Source organism: Podarcis gaigeae, assembly GCF_964106915.1.
Source record: "Podarcis gaigeae genome assembly, chromosome: 1".
In the NCBI taxonomy this organism is placed as follows: domain Eukaryota; kingdom Metazoa; phylum Chordata; class Lepidosauria; order Squamata; family Lacertidae; genus Podarcis; species Podarcis gaigeae.
This window is the reverse complement of record NC_139678.1, coordinates 97,788,702-97,810,719: the sequence shown is the minus strand read 5'-3', so window position 1 is coordinate 97,810,719 and position 22,018 is coordinate 97,788,702. Positions and strand designations below refer to the sequence as shown.

General features: G+C 40.9%; 1 protein-coding gene across 10 annotated transcripts in view; it reads right to left on the bottom strand.

The window, feature by feature from the left end:
* Window positions 1-22,018, bottom strand: part of THSD7B (thrombospondin type 1 domain containing 7B) — a 603,973-nt gene that overhangs the window by 84,719 nt on the left and 497,236 nt on the right. For all 10 annotated transcript variants that reach the window (XM_083703772.1, XM_083703773.1, XM_083703769.1 and 7 more), the window contains 2 exons: window positions 19,956-20,150; window positions 12,135-12,398 (listed from right to left, as the gene is read on the bottom strand). In XM_083703772.1, the coding sequence (XP_083559898.1) occupies window positions 12,135-12,398; window positions 19,956-20,150 (459 nt within the window). The remainder of the gene's footprint in view (window positions 1-12,134; window positions 12,399-19,955; window positions 20,151-22,018) is intronic.

Below are 22,018 nucleotides of genomic sequence, written 5' to 3'. Positions count from 1 at the left end.
CCACTGCTAAGTCTGTCTGGAGACAGGTACCTTTCCCCACCGTGACTTGCCTTCCTTACACAGCCAGGGCACAGAGTGGAGATGAACATCTGGAGGAAAGTTAAAGAGGCTGTTCTCCACGAGGACTAGCTTTCACTTTAGTTATTTTTAAAATAAAATAAAAGTTTAAAAGCCTGTTGTTAACATTTTACAAGTCATGCCTGTGTACGTGAGCATGAGGCTCCTAAAAATGTTTTAAGAGCAAGACAAATACCTCCACTGAACTGCCAACTTGGTAAGTTATTTAAGGTATATGCTGATCCCCCTATCGACAAATTTATCTTAGGTTTCTTCCCCATAAGCAGCCATTTGAGCGATTCTCTCCTCCCTGCCGTGGCTTCAAAGCACCATTTCTGTTGTCTTCACTACTTCCCTCCCCTATCCATATTACATCACAATCCAGTGCATGTTTACTCTGAAGTAAATTCCATTAAGCTTAGTGGGCCTTGTGGCCAGGCTGAATTCTAAGCATGCTAGAAAGCCCCAAAGCTGAATTCTAAACAGTAGAAGGGGAGGGAGAGTTCAAATCATATTGGAAGCTGCCAGGAAGTATGCCAGAGTTGGATTTTAAGATTCAGAATATGGTGGGCAGCTGTGATGTGAAATTCCCCATCAGGCTCGAAGGATTGGTACTAACGCATCAACAGTTTAGCAGTTATGAGCCAGAATTATTTCCTGGTTTAATTTACAGAATGATCAAGCCAAGAATTGTCCTGCTTATATTTGTTTCTGGGAAGGTAGTTTTAACAGGTGCAAAAGTCAGAGCTGAAATCTACGAAGCATTTGAAAATATATATCCTATTTTAAAAGGATTCAGAAAGACAACGTAACAGTTCCTCGTGCTCATCCAAGACGTTGGGGAACATTTTTAAAGTTACTGATTATGGCACAGCAGTAAAAGGAGACTTACAGACTGTAGCATCAGGCCTTGGAACATTTTCCCAGTTAGTGCCTAATTACCAGATCTCCATGGGGAGGGTGTTTGTGTTACGTCTATACTGAGTTACCGTGAGTTGCTTCACTCGGCTCTCCTTGGAGAAACAACTCGACTTATTTATATTTCTAGCTTTTAAACAGTTTTAACATCTATTTTTTAAAAAATCGGAAACCTTACACTAGCAAATTGGTTAAACCGTGTTACTCAACATTTAACAGTTTTCTTACAGTATTCTTTCAACCATGAATTTTATAATCAGAAACTTTGATTCTACATTTTTAGACCACCTTTCACATTCCCTGTTTTCAGTATTCAGCAGGACAGAAAGTTGCTAATGAAAACTGATGGTTGTATATATATATCCCTCTATTTGGGAAGCAATTTTTTGAGTTCTAAATGTATAAATACATGCTGCTTTTGAAAATTGGGGAAAGAATTTGAAGAGTAAAAGCCTGTGATTAACCTGATTGGCTTCTGCTGCTGTTTTAATGTGCTAAATGCATGCTTGTAGCTTTCAGTGTATTGAATTGGTTTTTATAAGATTTCTTAACAATCCAGTATTAAAGCAATGTGTTTTGCCTTTAAAAAAAACAAAAAAAAAAACAAATCATATTGGAAGCCCCAGCACACGAAAGACAGATAGGAGATGGGGTGAGATAGGTGGTGATGTGATGTTAGCTGGAGCAGCAGCACCTCTACAATAATTTCCCTTGGGACGTTCCCTAAACCTATATATATGCACACACACTGTAGTCCAACCCTTCATCTCTTTCCCTCAGGAGACAAGTGTCAAGTTGTGGGGCACAGAATCTCGCCTGTGAAAGAAAACGAGTCTCTCCCCTCTCCATGTTTTTGTTTTTTGCAGTTTGCAATGAAGTTAGATTGTGACTCCCTCCTCCCCGAGATACATTCACATAGCAAGCCTTCATGAAGAAGGGGGGGGTGATGTGGGTGCTATAAAACGGGGAAGAAATTATGTTACAGTGCAATGTTAAGAGTGATTGGAGGATAAAGATGAGCAGTGGAAGGAAAGGTTCAAGAAACGCCAAGATCTTGTAGCAACAGCCAGCTGTTGACAAGAGCTGGCACAGAATGCCAGGAAGATTTCCATACCCTTGATTTTGCAGCTAGTCAATGGGAAGGAGATATGGTGATGCAGTGATGCAGTGCCAGTGGAAGAATACTGCAAAGGTTTTCATGAAATATGAAAAAGGCAGGAAGTAGACGGGGGGGGGGGGGACACAAGCCAAACTCTCACAAAACAAGCCAGAATGTTTTTTATCGTCTGTGAAATGACCTGTGGTTTAAGTGTGGTTTTTAAATAATAATAATAATAATAATAATAATAATAATAATAATAATAATAATCCTAGTTTAATTTTGGCTTGATGCCTGAACCAGCTCACTGAATGACTATTGCTAACAACAATTAGAGGAGGCCTATGCGGTATGCAAGTATGGCAAAGGGACAAACCCCTTCTCACAATAAAAGCTGATAGTTTAGCCCAGCATTCCCAACTGACATTTTGGATTAGAACTCCCATCATCATCAGCCAGCATAGGCATTGGCTAGGAATGTAGTCTAAAGCATCTGTAGAGTATCTAGGTTTGGTAAGGCTGGTTTAGCCTGCATTGACACAGTTGAGGTTATAATAAGAGCTGAAAAGGGAACCCAAATAAACGCTTTTAGAATTCAGTGTATTATTGCAATAAAGTCTTGCACTGAAAGGAACTGTGATCAGCTTCAAGATAAATTCCAGACTGGGTTACTGGGCCAATTAAATGGGCCAATGAAGCTTGATGTATAAGTTTAAAGTGATGCTCACTGGGGTAAGAAAAATAAAATACAAAACCCATAAGCAAATAAAATACAAAACCCATAAGCAATAAGTCTCAGAATACCGGTTGCTGTAGAATCACAGCAGAAGAGGGTTATTGACCTCATGTCATGCCAGTAGGCTTTCCATAGGCCACTGTGAGAAACAGAATGCTGGACTAGATGGGCCTTTGGTGTGATCCTGCTGAACTCGTCTTGTGTCCTTAAGTGAGAACCTTTCAACTTTGGTAAGAATCATCCCCATGCTGAAATTTAAGATTTCTGTTTCATCTGGTTATGCTGCTGCTGAGACAAGCTTCTTTCTAGCTCATGACAAAAAGAAAAAGAAAAGTTCCAGGAAAATCCTGACTAATACTGTGCTCATTGTAGGACCACCTGCAAGTAAACTGTTTTCAATCACTGAATCACCATTTTAAAAATATGCTTGAAATCACTTGCTATTTCTCTTGCTGCCAAGACCTGCTTGATTGCCTCGGCTTTATCACTTGATCTGGACGCTGCAACAATTCTGTCTCATGTCACCACTCAAGTTCTTGAGTGCCCCTAATCTCTCAAAATTAAGGGGGGGACCCACAAGCTTCCAAGGTCAACTGAACTAGATTCATCCCCAAATGACAAAATTGATCACACGGCTCTATTAAATCGAATGTAAGAGGCTGAGATCCAGGCTTAAGCTATAAAACCATTTGGCAGTATGATTTTGCATTAAAATTGCTTATAGCAAAGCCAACTTTTCTTATCACAGAACTACATTAGTAAAATACCCACAGCCAGTTGAAACTGCCTGAATAGCTAAGCTGCAATGAAATCAGTTTTGCAGACAAGGGTAAAAACAATAAATACAAAGATTAGTAGTATCGTTTCCTTTCCTCTTTTTTTGTTTCAAATCTGCATTTTGTTAACCTTTTGCACTGCAGTTTGACAACAGACTGATAGCTTTAACATTTTTTCCATAATAGCTCTTTATTGCAGCTCTTCCCCTAAGCTGTATAATGGTTTAATTTAAAATGTACACTAATTTGGTTTGTTACTTTGCAGACAAATGCTTCATCATAGCCACTTACGTCTCCAAATCCATTTAGATTAGGCAGTATCACTGCTCTCTATTATTTATCAGCAGTTCCCTTACACCCACCATCAGTAGATTCAATCGGATTTCATGTGCACTTTGTGATTATGCATTATAAATAACAGAAGGTCAAAAAAATATCTTGTGTGATTGTCTGCTTTTCAGCTTTCACTGAAGAAAAGTAAGTTAGAATAAATTAAAAGGGAAAAAAAGTTTGTTAGGGCCAGCCCTACCATTAGGCAAACTAAGACAGCTGCCTCAGGTGGTAGGTGCTTGGGGGAAGACAGTGCCTGGTGCGCCATGCAGCCTACATTGCTCTGAGCTAGCTTTCTGCCCTCAGGTGTAGTGGAGGGACCTGTAGTATCACTGGTGTTCGAAGTAAGAGTCAACTTCCAGTCTACATGGAAATGCACCATCTTATCCTTCCCCTCAGGGAGCAACATGTATTGAGTTAGCAATGGAGCTCTTTATATAAACTCTGGTGCAATATGATTCTTTGGTTTCTTACTGTTTGTGAGCCTGGATAATAGTGGATTTTCCATAGAAATGTACAATGCCTTCTCTAGGCAGATTAATGAAGGCAAAATCAAAGCTTCAGGAAGGATTTAGAAGCTTAGGGTCTTATGGACAACCTACATACAGTGGTACCTCTGGTGACATACTTAATTCATTCTGGAGGTCCGTTCTTAACCTGAAACTGTTCTTAACCTGAAGCACCACTTTAGCTAATGGGGCCTCCTGCTGCCGCTGCGCCGCCGGATCACGATTTCTGCTCACATCCTGAAGCAATGTTCTTAACCTGAAGCACTATTTCTGGGTTAGCGGAGTCTGTAACCTGAAGCATATGTAACCCAAGGTACCACTGTATTGGACAATATGAGAGTTGAGCCAAAAAAATTTCAGAAGACAATTTCTGGGAATGTTTGAGCTTTTTGTTTTCATCCCCCCAGTATAAGGCCACTTTGCAGAATTTTCTTTATACACTCTCTACCATTTGGGGAGGGGGGCAAGTTGGCAGCTGCCATTTTCCACCGCAAAGCTCTGGAGCAGTGGTAGGTCCTGGGCATTGTGGACAGTGCCAACGGCGATCTCCTGCCCAGGGACTGGCCAACTCAGACCTGCTTAACTCTAAAGGGGCTGCATCATGTACCATCAGACTATGTTCTTGGGACCCTTACTGCCATTTTAAAAAGCTAAAATTGCCTATGTCCTTTATCAATGGCATTTGTAGGATGCCCCATAACTGGAAGAGGGCTTTTATCTCTGTAAGTTAAATAACTATGAAATGTAACTATTTGAATGGTTTCTAGTGCTTCAGTCTGTTCAACTGCAACAGCATTTAGCAAACACACTCCATAATATTAGTAGCTCTGTTTGCACCAACTACTTATAATGCAGCAAAGCTAATGTTGGTTCAGGGTCCACAGTGAATCATTGTGTTGATTATTTTTTTGGGGGGGGGATAGATTTCATAGTTAAGTACTCTCAACCACACACTTATGTTTTGCAGGCAATAAGGTTACTCCCCCCCCCCCAAAAAAAATCCTATCTAGGCTTGCATGTTACTCTGTCATCAGTTACTGTGTAGGAATACATCTGTTATCAGCAGATGCACCTAGGCAGATGTACTCTTAAGAGTACAAGTATGTATTGAAAAATCTGAAGAGATTTAGCAGATTTTTTTACATTGCCGTTTATTGATTTTCAGCTGCATTTTATTGTATTTGCATGATTGTTGTTAGCACTGTTGGGTAGAAAAGTAGAGTACAAATTTAGTGGGTGCAAGGAGGGAAAGAAACAACAAGAATGGGGTGAGATTATGTACATAGGACCCAAACTGAGTCAGTCTGTGGTTTTGTGTTTGCATATAAGAGAGGACTGGTTGGGTGCATAGGGTTGTCTCCAACACTATTTTGCCCAGAGTCTTTATTAGCTGCTTTTTAAAAGCATTAGCTGCTCAAGTTTATTAAGTAAATGTCTTGTTCAGTATATGAGTAGATAGTTTTCCTACCTATCAGTGCTTTCATTGGACTGTGAAGCCCAAGGCAGAAGAGCAATCAAATACATTGAAAACAAGCACAAACATTTATACTGAACACAGTGAGGGGCTGATGAGTGGCGCAATAGTGCACATGGGCACATTATTTCTCCTTTTCAGATACATAAGCCAAAAATAAAGTAAAATCTATGGTTTCAGGCCTAAGAAAAAGATTGAGAAAAACAGCTTTTTGAAGTCAAAGGTGGACTTCTAAGAATGAAATGAATAAAGGTATACAATCTGCATTTTATAGAAACCAGTGGCATTTCTGGAACTGTTTCTTGGCTCATCTTAACTTTGCTTGGTGCATTATATTTGCACAGAATATATGAATCTTAATGCAACTGTGTGAAGGTAGGAGATGGTTTAGGAAACAAAACCTTCTATGCAGGCTGCTTTTGAAGCAGATGCACGTCAAATCTAATTAGTTTTAATCTCATTTGCATCTACTCCTAACATATTTCACCATTTTAATTAACAAACTTTTAACAGCTGTAGTACTTGGAAAGAAAGCCTAAAGGTGCCTCACAGAATTCAAGGTCTTTTGACTGGATTTCTTGTGTCACTCCAGGTGTCAGTGACAATGACAAGGATGATTTCCCTGGAAGCAGACCAAATAAAAACACTGTTTTCTTGAAACAAAACATGAAAGGTGTATAACAATGGAGGCTAGAAAACCCCACCAGATTCATTGGTTTTGCATATGCAAATAATATTTATGTTAATAGGCAACAGAGGCCTTCTGCCCTCAGGACACCAGGGCATGGTTGCAATAAAAGAGCTATGGCTATGTGCCAGAATCGTATGAAATTCCCTCTGTCTCAGTGCTTTTCATTTGAACAATATCATGAGACCTGGAATAGCCTTTCTCCAACACGTTATCAAGGCATACATGCAGGATCACCTCTTTTTTCTATCTTGCACTTAGCTTATTGTGATGTGGGAGAAACGCTTGAAGTATAAATAAATAATCAGCACTGATTAATTAACTGATGACACTCTAAAACAGGATTGCACATATGTCAAGTGTATTGACAGTTCTAATTGACACTGATAGGACAAATACAGCAGCATCTTCTGTGACGTGGTGAATTGGGATTAGGGGTCCCTTTACCTTTACCTTTTTATCAGCAAGATTCCCATACCTCACAGTAGCAAAGAGGCAATTTGCTAACCACTGAAAGGATCCTTTTTGGAGCGCTGGATTTAGAGGAAGTGCACAACACGCTCTGCATCCTTCTGGCCAAAGTGTCACTGAATACTAACCCCAGATTCCCAATGACACTAGACACTTTGTATCTGTGACATAATGATGGAGGCAAAGACAAAAGGTGAGCTGCATGCCTGGCTGCTGCAGCCACAGAGGACTGCCTAGCTCTCAGTTCCTCTCCCAGCCAGTCACAAAGTGGCTGGAAGGGAGTGGGCGAAGGTTGACTTGGAATGGCTGGTAGGCATACGCTTGCTTATTAGGTGGGGTGGTCCACTCATTAAGTATACAAGGGTAGGCCTTCCAAAGGCACAAGCATTGTGTTTCTTGCCTATTCAGACCTACCTATCATTTCACATGGTGCTAACTAAGTCTTAAGCTACTATTGTGACTGCTATGGACCCAGATTAGCTCCTGCTTGTCAAGGTAAGGAAGGAATCTTAATCAGGATATAACTGGTCAACTTATTCCTGTGTTGTTGTTTTTACCTTTTCCATACTAATTCTGTTTGGTATGTATGTATACTTATTCTGTTGCATTTGTAGGGCTGTTTATTTATTTGTCACAACTGTTTGACGCACCTTACAACTGGTGCCAGGGCACCTGGCAAGTTCCTTAGTCACATGGGATGGGTCCCCTTAAGGGACTGTGAGGGAAAGGGCCTGGGCCAGCACACCTCAGTGGACAGCGCTATTGCTATGCCCCTGGGTGAAAAATCCTGGAAACAGCACAAGCTGTCAGCAGTTGTAGCCTCTGCCTATGTTCTCAGTGTATGCTTCATGCACCTGTACTTAAGCTACAGTTTCCAAGGTTAAAAGGGATGAAGCTTGTATTTTGAGGACGTGACCTTGAGGAGGCCTGCATTTCACTGCTTCAGTCCTAAGCAATGTCCCAAGAAATGGATAATAGCTTTAAACCAGAATTACCCAGAGAGCTTGTTTCCAAGCATAAGTCTTCATTCTCTCTGTGTGATGCAGCTGTGTTTAGACACATATCAACAATGCCAGTTATTTCAGTGGCTCAGCAGAGGCCAATTTGTGACATTTTCATTCTGCAGGAGGCAAATTCCCACAATTACAGCAAAAGAAGGAAAGATCTAGAGAAGGGTCCAGAGCAAGGGGCAGGGGAGCACTGCCGGTGTTAATTAAAGTTAATCCTCAAGCAAACAAGCAAGTCGAGAATTTTCTTGGTGAACTTCCTTTTTCTTTTCAAAGTCTCAGTTGGGGACCAACTGTGTTCCTTTATATCTAGACTGACACGTTTCCACCTGTACCTATCTATGAATTGCTTTAACAATGTGATTTGTAACAGCTCAAACAGCTGCTCTGCAGATGTGTGTTCCAGGCAGCTGCATCCCATTGACTGCAACAGCAGTTTGCAGGTATGACAAAATGATTGCCATTTCAGAACCTGACACTAACGGGTGGTTATCTCATAGCTTTTTAGGGAAGAATATGCAATTCCAAAATCAAAACCCATGTGGCCAAGCTACGTGTGTCCAAAAGCAGAGGTCTCAACTGTGCTTCATATACAGTGGTACCTCTGGATGCGAACAGGATCCGTTCCGGAGCCCCGTTCGCATCCTGAAGAGACTGCAACCTGCACCTGCGTGTTTGCACACTGCGATTCGCCGCTTCTGCACATGCGTGTGACATCATTTTGAGTGTCTGCGCATGCGCGAGCGACGAAACCCGGAAGTAATGCATTCTGTTACTTCCGGGTCACCGCGGAGCGCAACCCAAAAACACTCAGACTGAAGCAACTTTAACCCGAGGTATGACTGTACATATTTAATTTTGATAATGGTGCTGATTTGAGGTGGAATGTAAGGAAAAACTCTTTAGTTAGCTCCTAAGAGCCCAGATGAAAGTCTGCACAACTTGCAATCTGCCAAGTTGAAAACAGACAGCTAAGGGCTCAATAACACCCCACCACATGTTGCTGTCTGCTTAGGACTGCAAACCCAGGTGGACTGTCAAGTTTCTGAGAGGCACAGTACACGGCTAGTGGGGTACATTTGAGGTGGTCCAGCGTGTGGGCAACTGTATTTTATTCAAGAGCACCCAAGTTCAAAAATCTCACTTCAGCTAAAGACTCGCCATCTCTCAGACTCATGTCTCTATTTGTCAACCAAAAAATAGCCATGGTGAAATTGTGACAAAGAAGGAGATGGTGAGTGACATAGCATTCTGCACACTGAGACAGTTGCAGCATATATGATTATTGTATAAAGCAGAATTTTCAAGTGTATAAGGGCTAAATAATAATTTCACAAGCAATGCTGCTTTTTATTTATTTTTTAATTTGGTTTTTCAATGAGGCATACTAACAATAAATCAAAATACGCCATAATTGCCAAAGAGTTTTTACCTGATTAAGATTGTTGCCCATAGGCAAGGAAAGAATGGGGAAACCCTCCCTGTTAATGAAATAGTTTGCTTGTGCTGCCTTTACTGATAAAAAGTTTGAGAAAGCAAAATCTGGAAAGGTGTGCAATGACTCATAAGAAGCTGCCTTCCCTGAATTTACTGTCAGCGCTAGAATGAAACTGTTATACTCCAATGAACTCCTCCATTACAGAATATCTTCATATTGTCTGCTCCTGTTTGGTTTCCCTCCTTGGATTCTCATTACAACCAAATTGATCGGCACAACACCAGCTCTGCTAAGACCCTTTCTCCCCACTGGGGATAGTGGGAGGCAGTGCATGACAAAGCCCAAAATGAGAAAAGCAGAGCAAACTGGGATATGTGCAGAGTATACGGGAAGGAAATGACCAAAACAAAAAGAGTGACAGAAAGTGACAGCGGGCAAAGGGAACAGCTAAAGCAAAAGGCAGCAGCTTGATGGGAGAATAAACTCTTTAGCAGGATAGGGTAACAAATACCCTGTATCTCCAGCTCACGTTTGCAGGCAAAAGACTACGAGTCCTTTGGCCTGTGTTCAATGTTTTGCTGTACTGACTCCCACCCTTCCCTAAGTCTCCTGCTTCTTTCTCTTTCCATAAATCCTGCCACCTCTGTGCTGTTATTTTTAGGTCATACCTATTGGGTGGGATGCCACACTCAATACCATTGTTTCTCTATAACAAAGTAATTAGAAGACAATTAACCAGCTGTCAGATCTGCAGGGGGAGAGAGATATACTGGCTACCATCAAGGGCTTGGCTGCTTCCACTTGTTTTATTCCAGCCCTCAGCTCAAGGAGAATTCAAAACGAAGATGTAAGACATGGGAGGCGGGCTGCCATTAAACTATGTGAAAGGGTATCATCTCACCCTTAGCCCTGCCAAAGGAAGGGAACTAATTCAGAATGCCCCTAGAGTGCAGGGGCAGCATGGTGTGTAAGATTGCCACAGGGGACAGATGGGGCAGGCAACCTTAATGAGATGTGGGTTGCCATTAAAGCGAGATGAGCGCCACAACCCCAGAATCGTCCGCGCCTGGACCTAATGGTCAGGGGTCCCTTCACCCTTTACCTTTATTGCAGTTTGTTTATGCTTTGTTGATTATAATTGCCTTGGACACAATTTCCTTTGTAGAAAGGCAGCATATAAATTTAAGTTTCTAATCTACAAACCATGGTAATAGCAGTCTACAATTGAAGACTGACACTACACTTATAGAGCAGTGAGGCCGTTCAAGTGCAATCCCTGATATGTCTTATATTTGCCAAATGAATTACGTAATGCATTCTTGTGCATGTTTACAGAATTGTCAGCTCCATTGAATCCTGACTAAATGTGTATAGCCTTTCAGACTTCAGTCTAAAAATACATTTCCACACCTTGGGTTTAGGCAGGGAAAGGGTTCTGTAAATTTGCAGTAGGAACTGATTGTGAACATTGGTAATTAGCTAGCACTTGTGACATCTCCCCACAAATTATAAAAAAAACAACTGTGCAACATTTTAAAATTGGCTCTTTTCTTTTTAAACTTAAGGAAATAATAGATGTTACGAATGGATAAGCATTGATATGGCACCTTGACAAACAAATAAAAAGGCAGCTCATCTGAAACGTGGCTGAGAGAGGAGTACGACCAATGACTAAACCAACATTTGATTTGCTGGCACACAGCAAATCCAAAAGAAAGCCATACTGATCTCACAGTCAAAGAACAGGTTCAAACAGTGCTATCCAAACTCCAGCAATGGAGTGCAGATGGTAGGGCTGAGACTTCAGTGCAAGCGTACACTGCTTACCCTCCACAGGAGAGATAATAATAATAATAATAATAATAATAATAATAATAATAATAATAATAATTTGCACCCTGCCCATCTGGCTGGGCTTCCCCAGCCACTCTGGGCAGCTTCCAACAAAATATTAAAATACAGTAATCCATCAAACATTAAAAGCTTCCCTAAACAGTGTTGACTTTACATGTCTTCTAAAACAGTTGTTGTTCTCTTTGATATCTGGTGGGAGGGCGTTCCACAGGGTGGGTGCCACTACCAAGAAGGCCCTCTGCCTGGTTTCCTGTAACTTGGCTTCTCACAGTGAGGGAACCACCGGAAGGACCTCAGTGTTGGACCTCAGTGTCGGGGTAGAATGATGGGGGTGCCGCCCAGGTACAAAGGAGGAAAGGATTCCTATACCTTTAATAGGTGTGCAGAAGAAGGAATTTCAGCAGATGTCATTTGTCAGGAAAGGTATCCCTGCTGAAATCCTCCCTTCTGGATAACAAATAGAGAAGCCCCCTACCTCCATCATGAACTAAAGATTGTACCCAGGAGATCAGGACGCTGTTGCTACCACCAGCTTCAACTAAGGGTGTGCATTCAATTCAAACAAATTCCAAACTGAAATGAGTCACTTCAAAGAGGCGGACCTCTAAGCCCACTGACACATTAAGCTTGATTAATGCAATGTTACTTAAATTTTCCTGTCTTCTTTTATCTGGGATTCAGCTAATGTTTGACACAGGAAATAGAAAGGTATCAAACGCTGCATGACCAGTGGTAGACTCTGGGCCTCCATTGTTTATACAGGGCCCTCTAACTTACCTGAATGGTTGCAATGAGACGGTTCCACAAGTCTGCCGGTCTTATCGTAGCAGGCCAGGGCTCTGAAGCGCACCCCTTCTCCGCATTCCTTGGCATGCCCGTGAAATCTCTGTTCTAGCTGCAGCTCTGTTTTCCCTACGGAAATTATGCATTCCGACCAATTTCCATGGGGCCGGCTGGTAAATATTGTGCAAGGGCATGGTTCCGCTTCAACAAGGGGATACACTTCTGTATTCTGGCACTTGTCTCGCTTTCTGCTTCTCCCTGTTCCGACCGGGAAAATATGCTTGTTAGTGTAGCATCTGCTGCTTTTGATAACAATATGTCGTATTATTTACACTTGAAGGGGTTTGATACAGTTAGAACCAACACAATCCAAAATGTAAATACAGAAGAGCTGGTTCAAAGACATCTGTTAGTTGTTGTTGCCCGTGCTCCAGAGGGCCGAGAAAATGTCGCTGTCTCCAGGGCAACCAGAGAACCTAAAGGAACTTGTGGAGGAGGGGGAATTGTTTGGGATGAAGCACAAAATGATAGAAAGAGAACAACTGCCTGCCTACTCTTATTAGGAAAAAAATGCACCTGAAAAAGCTCTTAATTTGCCCCATAATTATCTTAAGAAAGTAAATTTATTATCTCCCTTCTCTCCCCTCACTTTAAGCCCTGCAACATCACTGGTTGCTTAGGGAAGCCCACTAGGTAGATTCAGCTAGCTGTGGCTCTTCCTTCGAAGTTATTTTGCAAATTAGCTGAATACACAACAGGGATATGTACTGGAGGTTCGTGAGATCAGGGATAACTTTATGAGTAGACAAGAAATGCTTAAGGCCTGGCAGGGTATTTTGGTCAAGAATGTTTAACACTGTAATACCGCCCATGTTCAACTTGTATATTTGTAAATAAACACAAAGAAATTACACAATGCCAACAAACTTCCAGTGACATCATTCTAAAGGAGCCCAAGTCTAGCCCAGGTAAGCACTACACCACTGAAACTTCTCATCACCTGGAGATTTTGAAGCTCAAAAACTGTTATTTCTTTTAAGGTTTTTCAATGTGTTGTATCACACTTTCAGTTTACCACAAGGTTATCTACTGAGAGAAGCAAATACAATTCTTCCTCCCCTTCTCTCTTTCCTGACTTCAGCAAATCTACCAATCTATTCCAGAAGTGGACTTGTCCTGAGAGGACAATCTTTAAACATAACTTTTCTTTATCCCATTGTATCTCGGCATAAAGGGCTTAATTTCACTTTGCATTAACAGGTGACACAATAAGTATGCACACTCAGCAGCTGTCAAGTAATACTTTTGAAAGTGAAAAGTTGCACGTAAGCCAACCATGAGTTCTCTCCACAGATATTGGGATATTAACACAATTTAACTGGATTGCTTGCATCAAAGAATATTCATTCCACTCTATTTTCCAAATGGTTTTTAATTAGCATATTAACATTCTCAGAGCTGGTTTTAAAAATGATGATCAGAAATTATTTTTAATCAAGACCCAGCAGTCTTAAAGACTTTTTCTATTTAAATAAAAATGGTTTTTGAACATTAACAAAAAAAGTTTCCAGTTTTTTGGGGGGCCAGGGCCGGGGAGGACGTCACCCAACAATATTTTGCAATAGTCTATTTCTCCTTCACACAAAACAGTCAGTTTCAATGCCTGCACATTTGACTGAGTTAATGATTAAAGAAGATAAATATGCCTTTCTCGAACATAAAGCCTTTTTTCCAAAAATGTTAGCTACATAATACAGATTTCAAAGCAGTGTAACCTCAAATTACCTTCTAACCAGCATTTGCTTGGGGATGCTTCTGTAACGAATAATGCTAAATGTAAAGCCCACACATGTATTTAAGCATAAAATAAATCATGCTATTAAATACAAAGTAAGAAGGAAGCTAATCCACGTGCACATTAACATACTCTAAGCAGCAGGATGATTTTCAATAAAAGCCATAAAATTGACCAATTTTCATGATGAATCAGATACATTTATTTGAGAAAAATATTAATACCAGCTACCTCACTTTCCTTTTTAATAAATCAACCAAGGCAGCACTTCTCATAGCCTCAAGATTTAAACAGCGTTTCCTTCTTTGCTTACTTTCACTTTTTGGTGATTTGCTTAAAATGGAGTGTTTGGTGTGTAACTATGCTTTGATTATGGAGGGATGTGGGTGTTCTAGAGCAGACATAGGCAAACTTGGGCCTCCAGATGTTTTCGGACTACCCATCATCCCTGACCGCTGGTCCTGTTAGCTAGGGATCATGGGAGTTGTAGGCCAAAAACATCTGGAGGGCCCAGTTTGCCTATGCCTATTCTAGAGGAAATAAGGTCCAGTTTATTCATATATTACAAGAGTGGCATGGGAGCCACCCTTCTGGATGAGTCCCAGGAATAAAGGAATAAACCATGAAAGTGGGGGTCATGTGGGATTCGAAAGCTGCCATGTCAACAGCACAGCTTTACAGGCTATGTAAAGTTGGAGCTAAGCATATAACCTGCTACTGAACTTCTGCGGCGTTGTAGTCTCTCCAAACTTATTCTGTTCAAAATAAAGCAAGAAGACTTGCCAGGCTACTTTGCTGCATTAAGACTTTAGCAGTCTCTGTTTAGTCCCATTAGGAAATGGGGAGGCCCACATCTGTACTGTGCAATCCATGGTCTTCAGCTACTCCCATACATGAGACCTAGATGACTTCCGTAGGAACAGCAAGGATGGGTGTTAGTAAGATGAAGAAGAGTTTAGATTTGATATCCCGCTTTTTCACTACCCTAAGGAGTATCAAAGCAGCTAACAACAAACACTCTGTGAGGTGAGTGAGGCTGAGAGACTTCAGAGAAGTATGACTAGCCCAAGGTCACCCAGCAGCTGCATGTGGAAGAGCTGGGAAGCGAACCCAGTTCACCAGATTACGAGTCCACTGTTCTTAACCACTACACCACACTGGCTGTAGGAGTAACATCTCGTATGACCCTGAGCCAAACTCTGTGTCTACTGTCCTATGCTATGATATACCAAATCTGAATGAATAAGAATAAAACACATGAGAAACATTTTGCTGTCACGCTTTGGACTTAAAACATTTAATATTTTCTATTTCCACTTAAAAGGAGAATCGGGACATTCTATTAGCCGAGGTGATACATCAAAGGTTTCAACAACAAAGTGGGGAAAGAAATAAACATGACAGCTTTAGTAAACATTTCCAGCATAAAGAGGTTCCAGGACTGAATATCAAAAATGCACAGTAGCTATTGCCTTTTTGTTTGTTTGTTTTAAAGTAACATGCAACCAATTAAAGGGTGCTCTGCTACTGTAAGCAAGGCATCATGCAGCTTTTCAATAACATTATTGTATTATCTGTTCACATGAGAATTCATGAGCATGGCTCATTAAAGAACAAGAGTTACTCAGGCATGGGTATTATTATACCATTTTCTGATTATTCTTGCCTGTGTGTGTGTGTGTGTGTGTGTGTAGAGTTTACACTATAATGGCTTTCACTGTGATGCCTGTATTTAAAAACCAACAGGAATTCTCAGTCTCCCTGAAGCCATGACTTACCAATATATATAGTTAAATTCTTATCATAAAACACTGAATGGCCATTTTGCAGTAGAGTAACATTTATGGTTCTGCTTTTTTTTACACCTGGTATTATACCCTAAAGTAATTCTCTTGTGAGTTATAACAGTGATATGCTAGAGGCGGCATTTCCACCTTTAATAATATAAAAGCCAAGGTTATATTATTCCTTCAAAAAACCAAAAACATTTTGCCATATAATAGAGAGGGTAAGTGGATTCTCTTTTGCAATTGTTTGATCCTGCTGTATTTACTAGAGCAAAGCAGTAAACACTTTAATGTCAAATAGAGAGTCAGATCCGGTAACTGCTGCCTAAGGTTGAAGTACAGTGGCAATGGTGCCCAGGCAAAGGATTTAATATTAGCCTGATGCTCTTGAAAGCTCAGGTTTGGTCCTTGACCTGTGTGTGTTTCTACCATGCTCAGAGTAATGTTCTGTGCAAATGCATAGAGGACTGAACTGCATCTTCCTCTTCCTCCTCAGAGAACACCTCCCACACACTATTTGGGTCTCTGTGCATGCATGCATTCACATCAAGTGGTCACTGTAAATAGCTATACTGTACATTGACTAAATGCACAAAGTGAATCTGAGGATTGGCACCAGCATGGAAATATAGGTAATTGAGAGCAATAGACTAAAAGCTCACTCTGAAAATGAACTGGGGCCGCTCAACCAGACCCATCAAAAACTGAAACTCATTGAGCATGGGGTTGTTGTTTAACTAGACTGCTAATGGGCCCCTGGTTTCCCCAAATCTCAGACCTTTCCATCCTTTCTTCCAACTGCTCACATGATTATTTTCCCTTCCCCCCCAAGCCCTTCTGAAAAAGGTAAAGGTAAAGGACCCCTGACAGTTAAGTCCAGTCGCAAATGACTCTAGGGTTGCGGGACTCATCTCACTTTACTGGCTGAGGGAGCCGACGTTTGTCCACAGAAAGTTTTTCTGGGTCATGTGGCCAGCATGACTAAGCTGCTTCTGCAAAACCAGAGCAGCGCACAAAAATGCTGTTTACCTTCCCACTGGAGTGGTACCTATTTATCTACTTGCACTTTGATGTGCTTTCAAATTGCTAGGTTGGCAGGAGCTGGGACCGAGCAACAGGAGCTCACCCCATCGCGGGGATTCAAACTGCCGACCTTCCAATTGGCAAGCCCTATGCTCAGTAGTTTAGACCACAGCACCACCCGCGTCCTCCTACCAAGGGACAAATCTTGCCTTGTGAGATAGCCAGCATGGTGACTCATCCCTGAGAGCTTCTCCAGACTTCCACCTGTCCCAAGTTTTATATTTCCCCACAGCTTTCTCCTGAAAAACACTCTCTTTACCACTGAATTGGGCAATCAGCAATCTAGAGAAAACCCAATTGCTGTTTGGTCCAATTTAGTGTAAATTGCAGGTTTCCCTGGGGAAGCTGTGGACAATCCCTGAATGGGAGAGGCCTCTCTAGTAGACCTCTCCCATTCAAAAAGTAACTGGCAACAGCCCACAATGTACGCCTCCCCCCCCCTTGAGCAAGGACTTTGCACAAGCAAAATCCAGGTGGGCAATCCACTCAAGGTGGACTGAATTGACCACTTTGGTTTGTGAAAGAAAGAAAAGAAAGAAAGAAAGAAAGAAAGAAAGAAAGAAAGAAAGAAAGAAAGAGAGAGAACCGACTGGGAAATTTACCTATATGAGTGCCCATATTCGATTTCTCATGACACCCCTAATTGAGAGTCCTGAGATGACTGATGATTCATTTCTCTGTGGAGCTAAACAGAATAGATTCCAATCCTTCCTGGAATATACTCACTTAGAGACCTTGTCAGCCATCTGGGTGAACTACTTAAGCAGTACATTAGACAAGAGGAGTTCAAATGGTGCTACACTTACACCTTCTCTCACTAATTAAAGCAATGATTTTTTCCTTTTTATTAATCAATACTTTAGAGCATTCAGCGGGATGGGACTGCCCACAACAACACAGTATGGTATGTCAGTATAGTCCTCTTGAGGCATTTAGCCTGAACACACAATGGCAACAAGTATGTGGGGGACTGGAAGTATGTGCGCTGCCCATGTTCCCAACATCTCTGTGTGCCAGCCTAGTCCTCTCCACTCCCTTATGACTTTTAGCATGAGGGACTCAAGGGAACTTGCAAGTATGCTCAGCATGCTGAGTTTTCTAGGTGTGGTCATCTGAATGCACTCGGAAGCCCACTTCAGACCCTCACACTCAACATGGGCTTGGAACAGGGACATCAGGGGAAGGGTGTCGTCAATCCCCTGTGTCCCCAGGAGGCACACCTAAAGGATGATGAGGATCCTCACATCAAAATTGGGAGGCTGGGGAAATGGTAGCTAGCCTACAATCCCTCAGTGCCAAATCCACTTTACATGTCTCTTAGGTCTTTGCTTTCTTAATTACAGCCATGCAACAGGGCAGCGTGTAGGAAGGGAAGGCTTATCTCTTCCCTCCCAAATTCAACTGGAACTAAAATACTGCACAACTAGAACACATGGGGGGGGGACTTGTCATTGGAACTAATGGGAATATTTTTTCCTTTCTTCCTAGGAATGGAGCAGGGCAGATTTTCTTTCTGAGCAAAGAAATAACCCTCCCCCTTCTGACACACTGATTTTTTTTTTTTTGGTAAGGATGCCCTCATACACCTGTAATGAATAAAAGTAGGAAGGGAGAGAGAGAGAGCTACATGCTGCACATTAAAGTTTATGTTTAGTCTGGCCATTAGTGAGTTCATAGCTGTCATGGTATTTGAACTGAGCACTTCCTGTGTCAGGGTGCAGTTAGAAATAAACAGATTTCCTGTTCCATTGATTAGCCTTATAATCACTCTAATACCGAAGATTGGAAGAAATTTAAGGACTATCTTAAGAAGTATTGCAAGATTATTGAATGTTAGAACGATGTTGACTTAGAATTTAAGGGGTTTATAGCTGTAATGATTATGTAATTAAGAAAAGAAAGGAAAAAAATTAAATCAGAAATCAGGGGAATGATTTGCTGAATTGGCTTGATTAGAGATTGGAATACAGAGAGGGGAGGTACGAGGAGGTCGGGAAAGTAAGTTATATGACTATAAGGGACTGAAATTATACTTGTTTTTTGTTTTATGTGTGTTTATTTTTATTTTGTCTTGCTTTTTTGGCTGTTTTTATGTTTCTTAAACTTTTTGAAAACTTCAATAAATATCCTTTAAATATATATATATAATCACTCTAATACCCTAGTTCTCAACAGAGAGCACATTGCAACGACAACAGCTCAATGCTACACTAGCTGTCAAAAAAAGAGTGCATCACAGCAACACAGAAGTGCTGTTCTCCACTGACAAGCCGTTTGTGAAGTGCTGTCCAGCGGATCTTTGCTAAGCGGCCTCTAGGCTGTTTTCTCTGAGAGACAAATATGTTTTAGTTCTGTGCCAGGTATGTCACTTTCCAGACAATCCTTCATATCCCCAAATGATTCATGGAGTCTGACAACAGAGGAATAGTTCAGGCAAGAGGTGTTGCCTATGAATGGACACAGAGAATATGCTTGGAGAGAGAACAGTGACTGGTTGTGACCAGTTAGGCTAGCTGAAGGGTTTGTGCATGAAAAAAGCAATAAAAGTTGGGGCTACCTGTGGAGTGATGGGACATAAGAATATAATAAGAGTGTGGCTGGATCAAACCAAGGGCTTATTCACTGTTTCCTACAACTAAGACGTGAGGGCAACAGCACACACTTTTCTTGTGTTTTCCAGCAACTGGTATTTGGAGTGATGCTGCCACTCATCCATTTGGCCACACGACTAGTAGCCAGTCATAGTCTGGCTACTATGAAACCTTGTTGATGGGCTACCATTATAAAAAAATGATGATGACTAGAATCCCATTTGGTCTGTCAGTGACAGCCAAGTTTTGTATTTTGTAACCAAAACCACTGCTTTGATTGTATTAGTTTAAGGGAGCCCCTTCCTGTGTTGACTTTGAAACTGTGGTGGTTGAGATACTCAGTGGCCACTTCTATGTCTCTCCTGGCCAAACTCCTGCAGTGGCACAGTGGTGGAGCACGAATTTCAGTAATCATAACTGTATTGTGCTACTTCAACATAAATGTAAAGCACCTTCCATGAACAATGCCCTAACTGTATCTGACAAATTTTCAAAGTCTACACCAAAGTCATTTTGAAACAAAAGGACTAAAGGATGAAGTATAAAATATTGATACTACCTGTGAGGGTTCGTCTTCTACTTCGCGTTGATTCACAGTCTGAAGCACATGCGGAAAATTTAGACCAAGGGGTGAATGTGCAGTCATCTTTGCATGGAATCAGGCAGTCCTGAACAAGGGATGGCATAGGTTCTGCCCACTTCAAGCACTCACTGACATCTACTGAATGGTTGCTTTCCAAAACACATGTAACAACTGGACAAAATAAATGCACAAAAGAAAACAGTGAGTGCTGCAGAGGCATAGGAAAAGTTAAGAAGCAAGTAACTATAGTGTGTTCCTTCCAATCAAGATCTCAAAAGCACTGAACTAATGAAGTCAATAACATTTTTTAAATCTGTATACAGGTTATTTAGAAAGATGCTTGTTTGTTTTTCAGAATTGAAACTACATAGGTCCCTGGAACAAAGAATGCATAGCTTAATGTAGTGATGAAATGATTAATACACATTCTGATGTACTCTGTCCCATGACTCCAGCGACAGAACTTTTGGGGGACACTGGTGTTTCAGTGCAATTATAGAGCACTGCTTCCCATAACAGATTGTCTTGTCTGAACTGCACAAACACAGCAGAAAGATCTTGGCATTTAAATTATTTGCAACAAGGAAGGAGTCTCAAAGTCTCCATGTGCTCAAAGGACACAGAAACACGAGCATGGCCTATTGGCACTATAAACTCCATATATATATAATATAATATATATATATTACAACATTTATTTATGTGCATAGAATGCTGTGGATCTGCCTGCAGCAACTAAACTTGCAAGCTACATTACACAACAGTTTTCCTCAGTTGCCTATTAATAATAGCTTCTTGTCCACCAGTTTGTTAGCCAGTTCTATGGCAAAGTAGTACGAAAGGTATATTAAGAATAATTTCCCCCTTATTTTCATGGGCTGTTATTGCTGACAATTTACAGTGCACTCTCACAGAGGTTGCAGTGATATTTGACCCAGTTCACTTTGACCCAAAAATTGTACAGAATTGGGGATTTGGAAGGGATTGTTGGAATTCAAAATGATTTCCAGGTATAAGTGTGCTCCATATGATCATGGACCCAGCTAAAGTGTGTGGTTTTGGTTACTCAAATTTCAACCTAAGTGAATTGATTTTAGGCAATGAAAATTGGGGTTGTTTTTTTTAAAAAAATGTAAGCTGATATGTTTTGATTAAATTAATACTTTTAAAAAATGAGGCTAGATCTTAAGATGGCAAGATTCCTCCAGAGAACGCTGTCCCATATTAACGGCTGGTTCTTTTCTCACACATTACAATTCAGCTCCAGCGATCTAGTTAAGCTCTATGATTTCATGTTAGGCTGATATTTTGTCCTATAAAGCTCTGGAATGATGCAATAATTGGACTGAGATTCTATTACATCTTCAACAAGCTGGCTGCATCATTACGAAGATTACTGATTAATCCACACTTTAATGGCTATCTGTGTTGTTTTCATTGCCTCTGAAGTGGATTGGAATTGCAAAATGAGAAGAAAAGGGAATAAAGTTAAACGCATGTTTATATACACAAACAATTTTTTTATTAAATAAATAAAAAAAAGCTGGAATAGATTTATTTGGATGAAAGTTATATCAGTGAAGAAAAATAACAACTTGAAAACATTGGGGGTTCCACCCCCCCCCCATGTCAAGACAATACTTTAATCAGTCTGCACAGACCCAGCAGAACCTTAAATCAATATTTTAATAATGACTCCTAAAATGCTAATAGTTAAATTGTGATTGCTTTGTCTTTTAAATTCTCTCTTAACTGGCAGCACATCCAGCAGTCGACATAAAGGTTACCCTTGTCAGTGAAGAGGGATATCCTCTCTAGAAGATTAAATGTTATAAATGAAGGTACTCATTATCTCTGGGAGTACTAGATCCATATATGAATGCCTTTTCTCTTTTATATGGTCTAAAAATTATGTACTACACATCTGTGTGTTCTGAACAGAGGACAGCAACCCCGCCTATTTCTTGTATGTAGAAAGAAGCCACCACATCAGCTCCTGTAGTAAACTAACACTTCCCCATATATAATACTGATTGTAA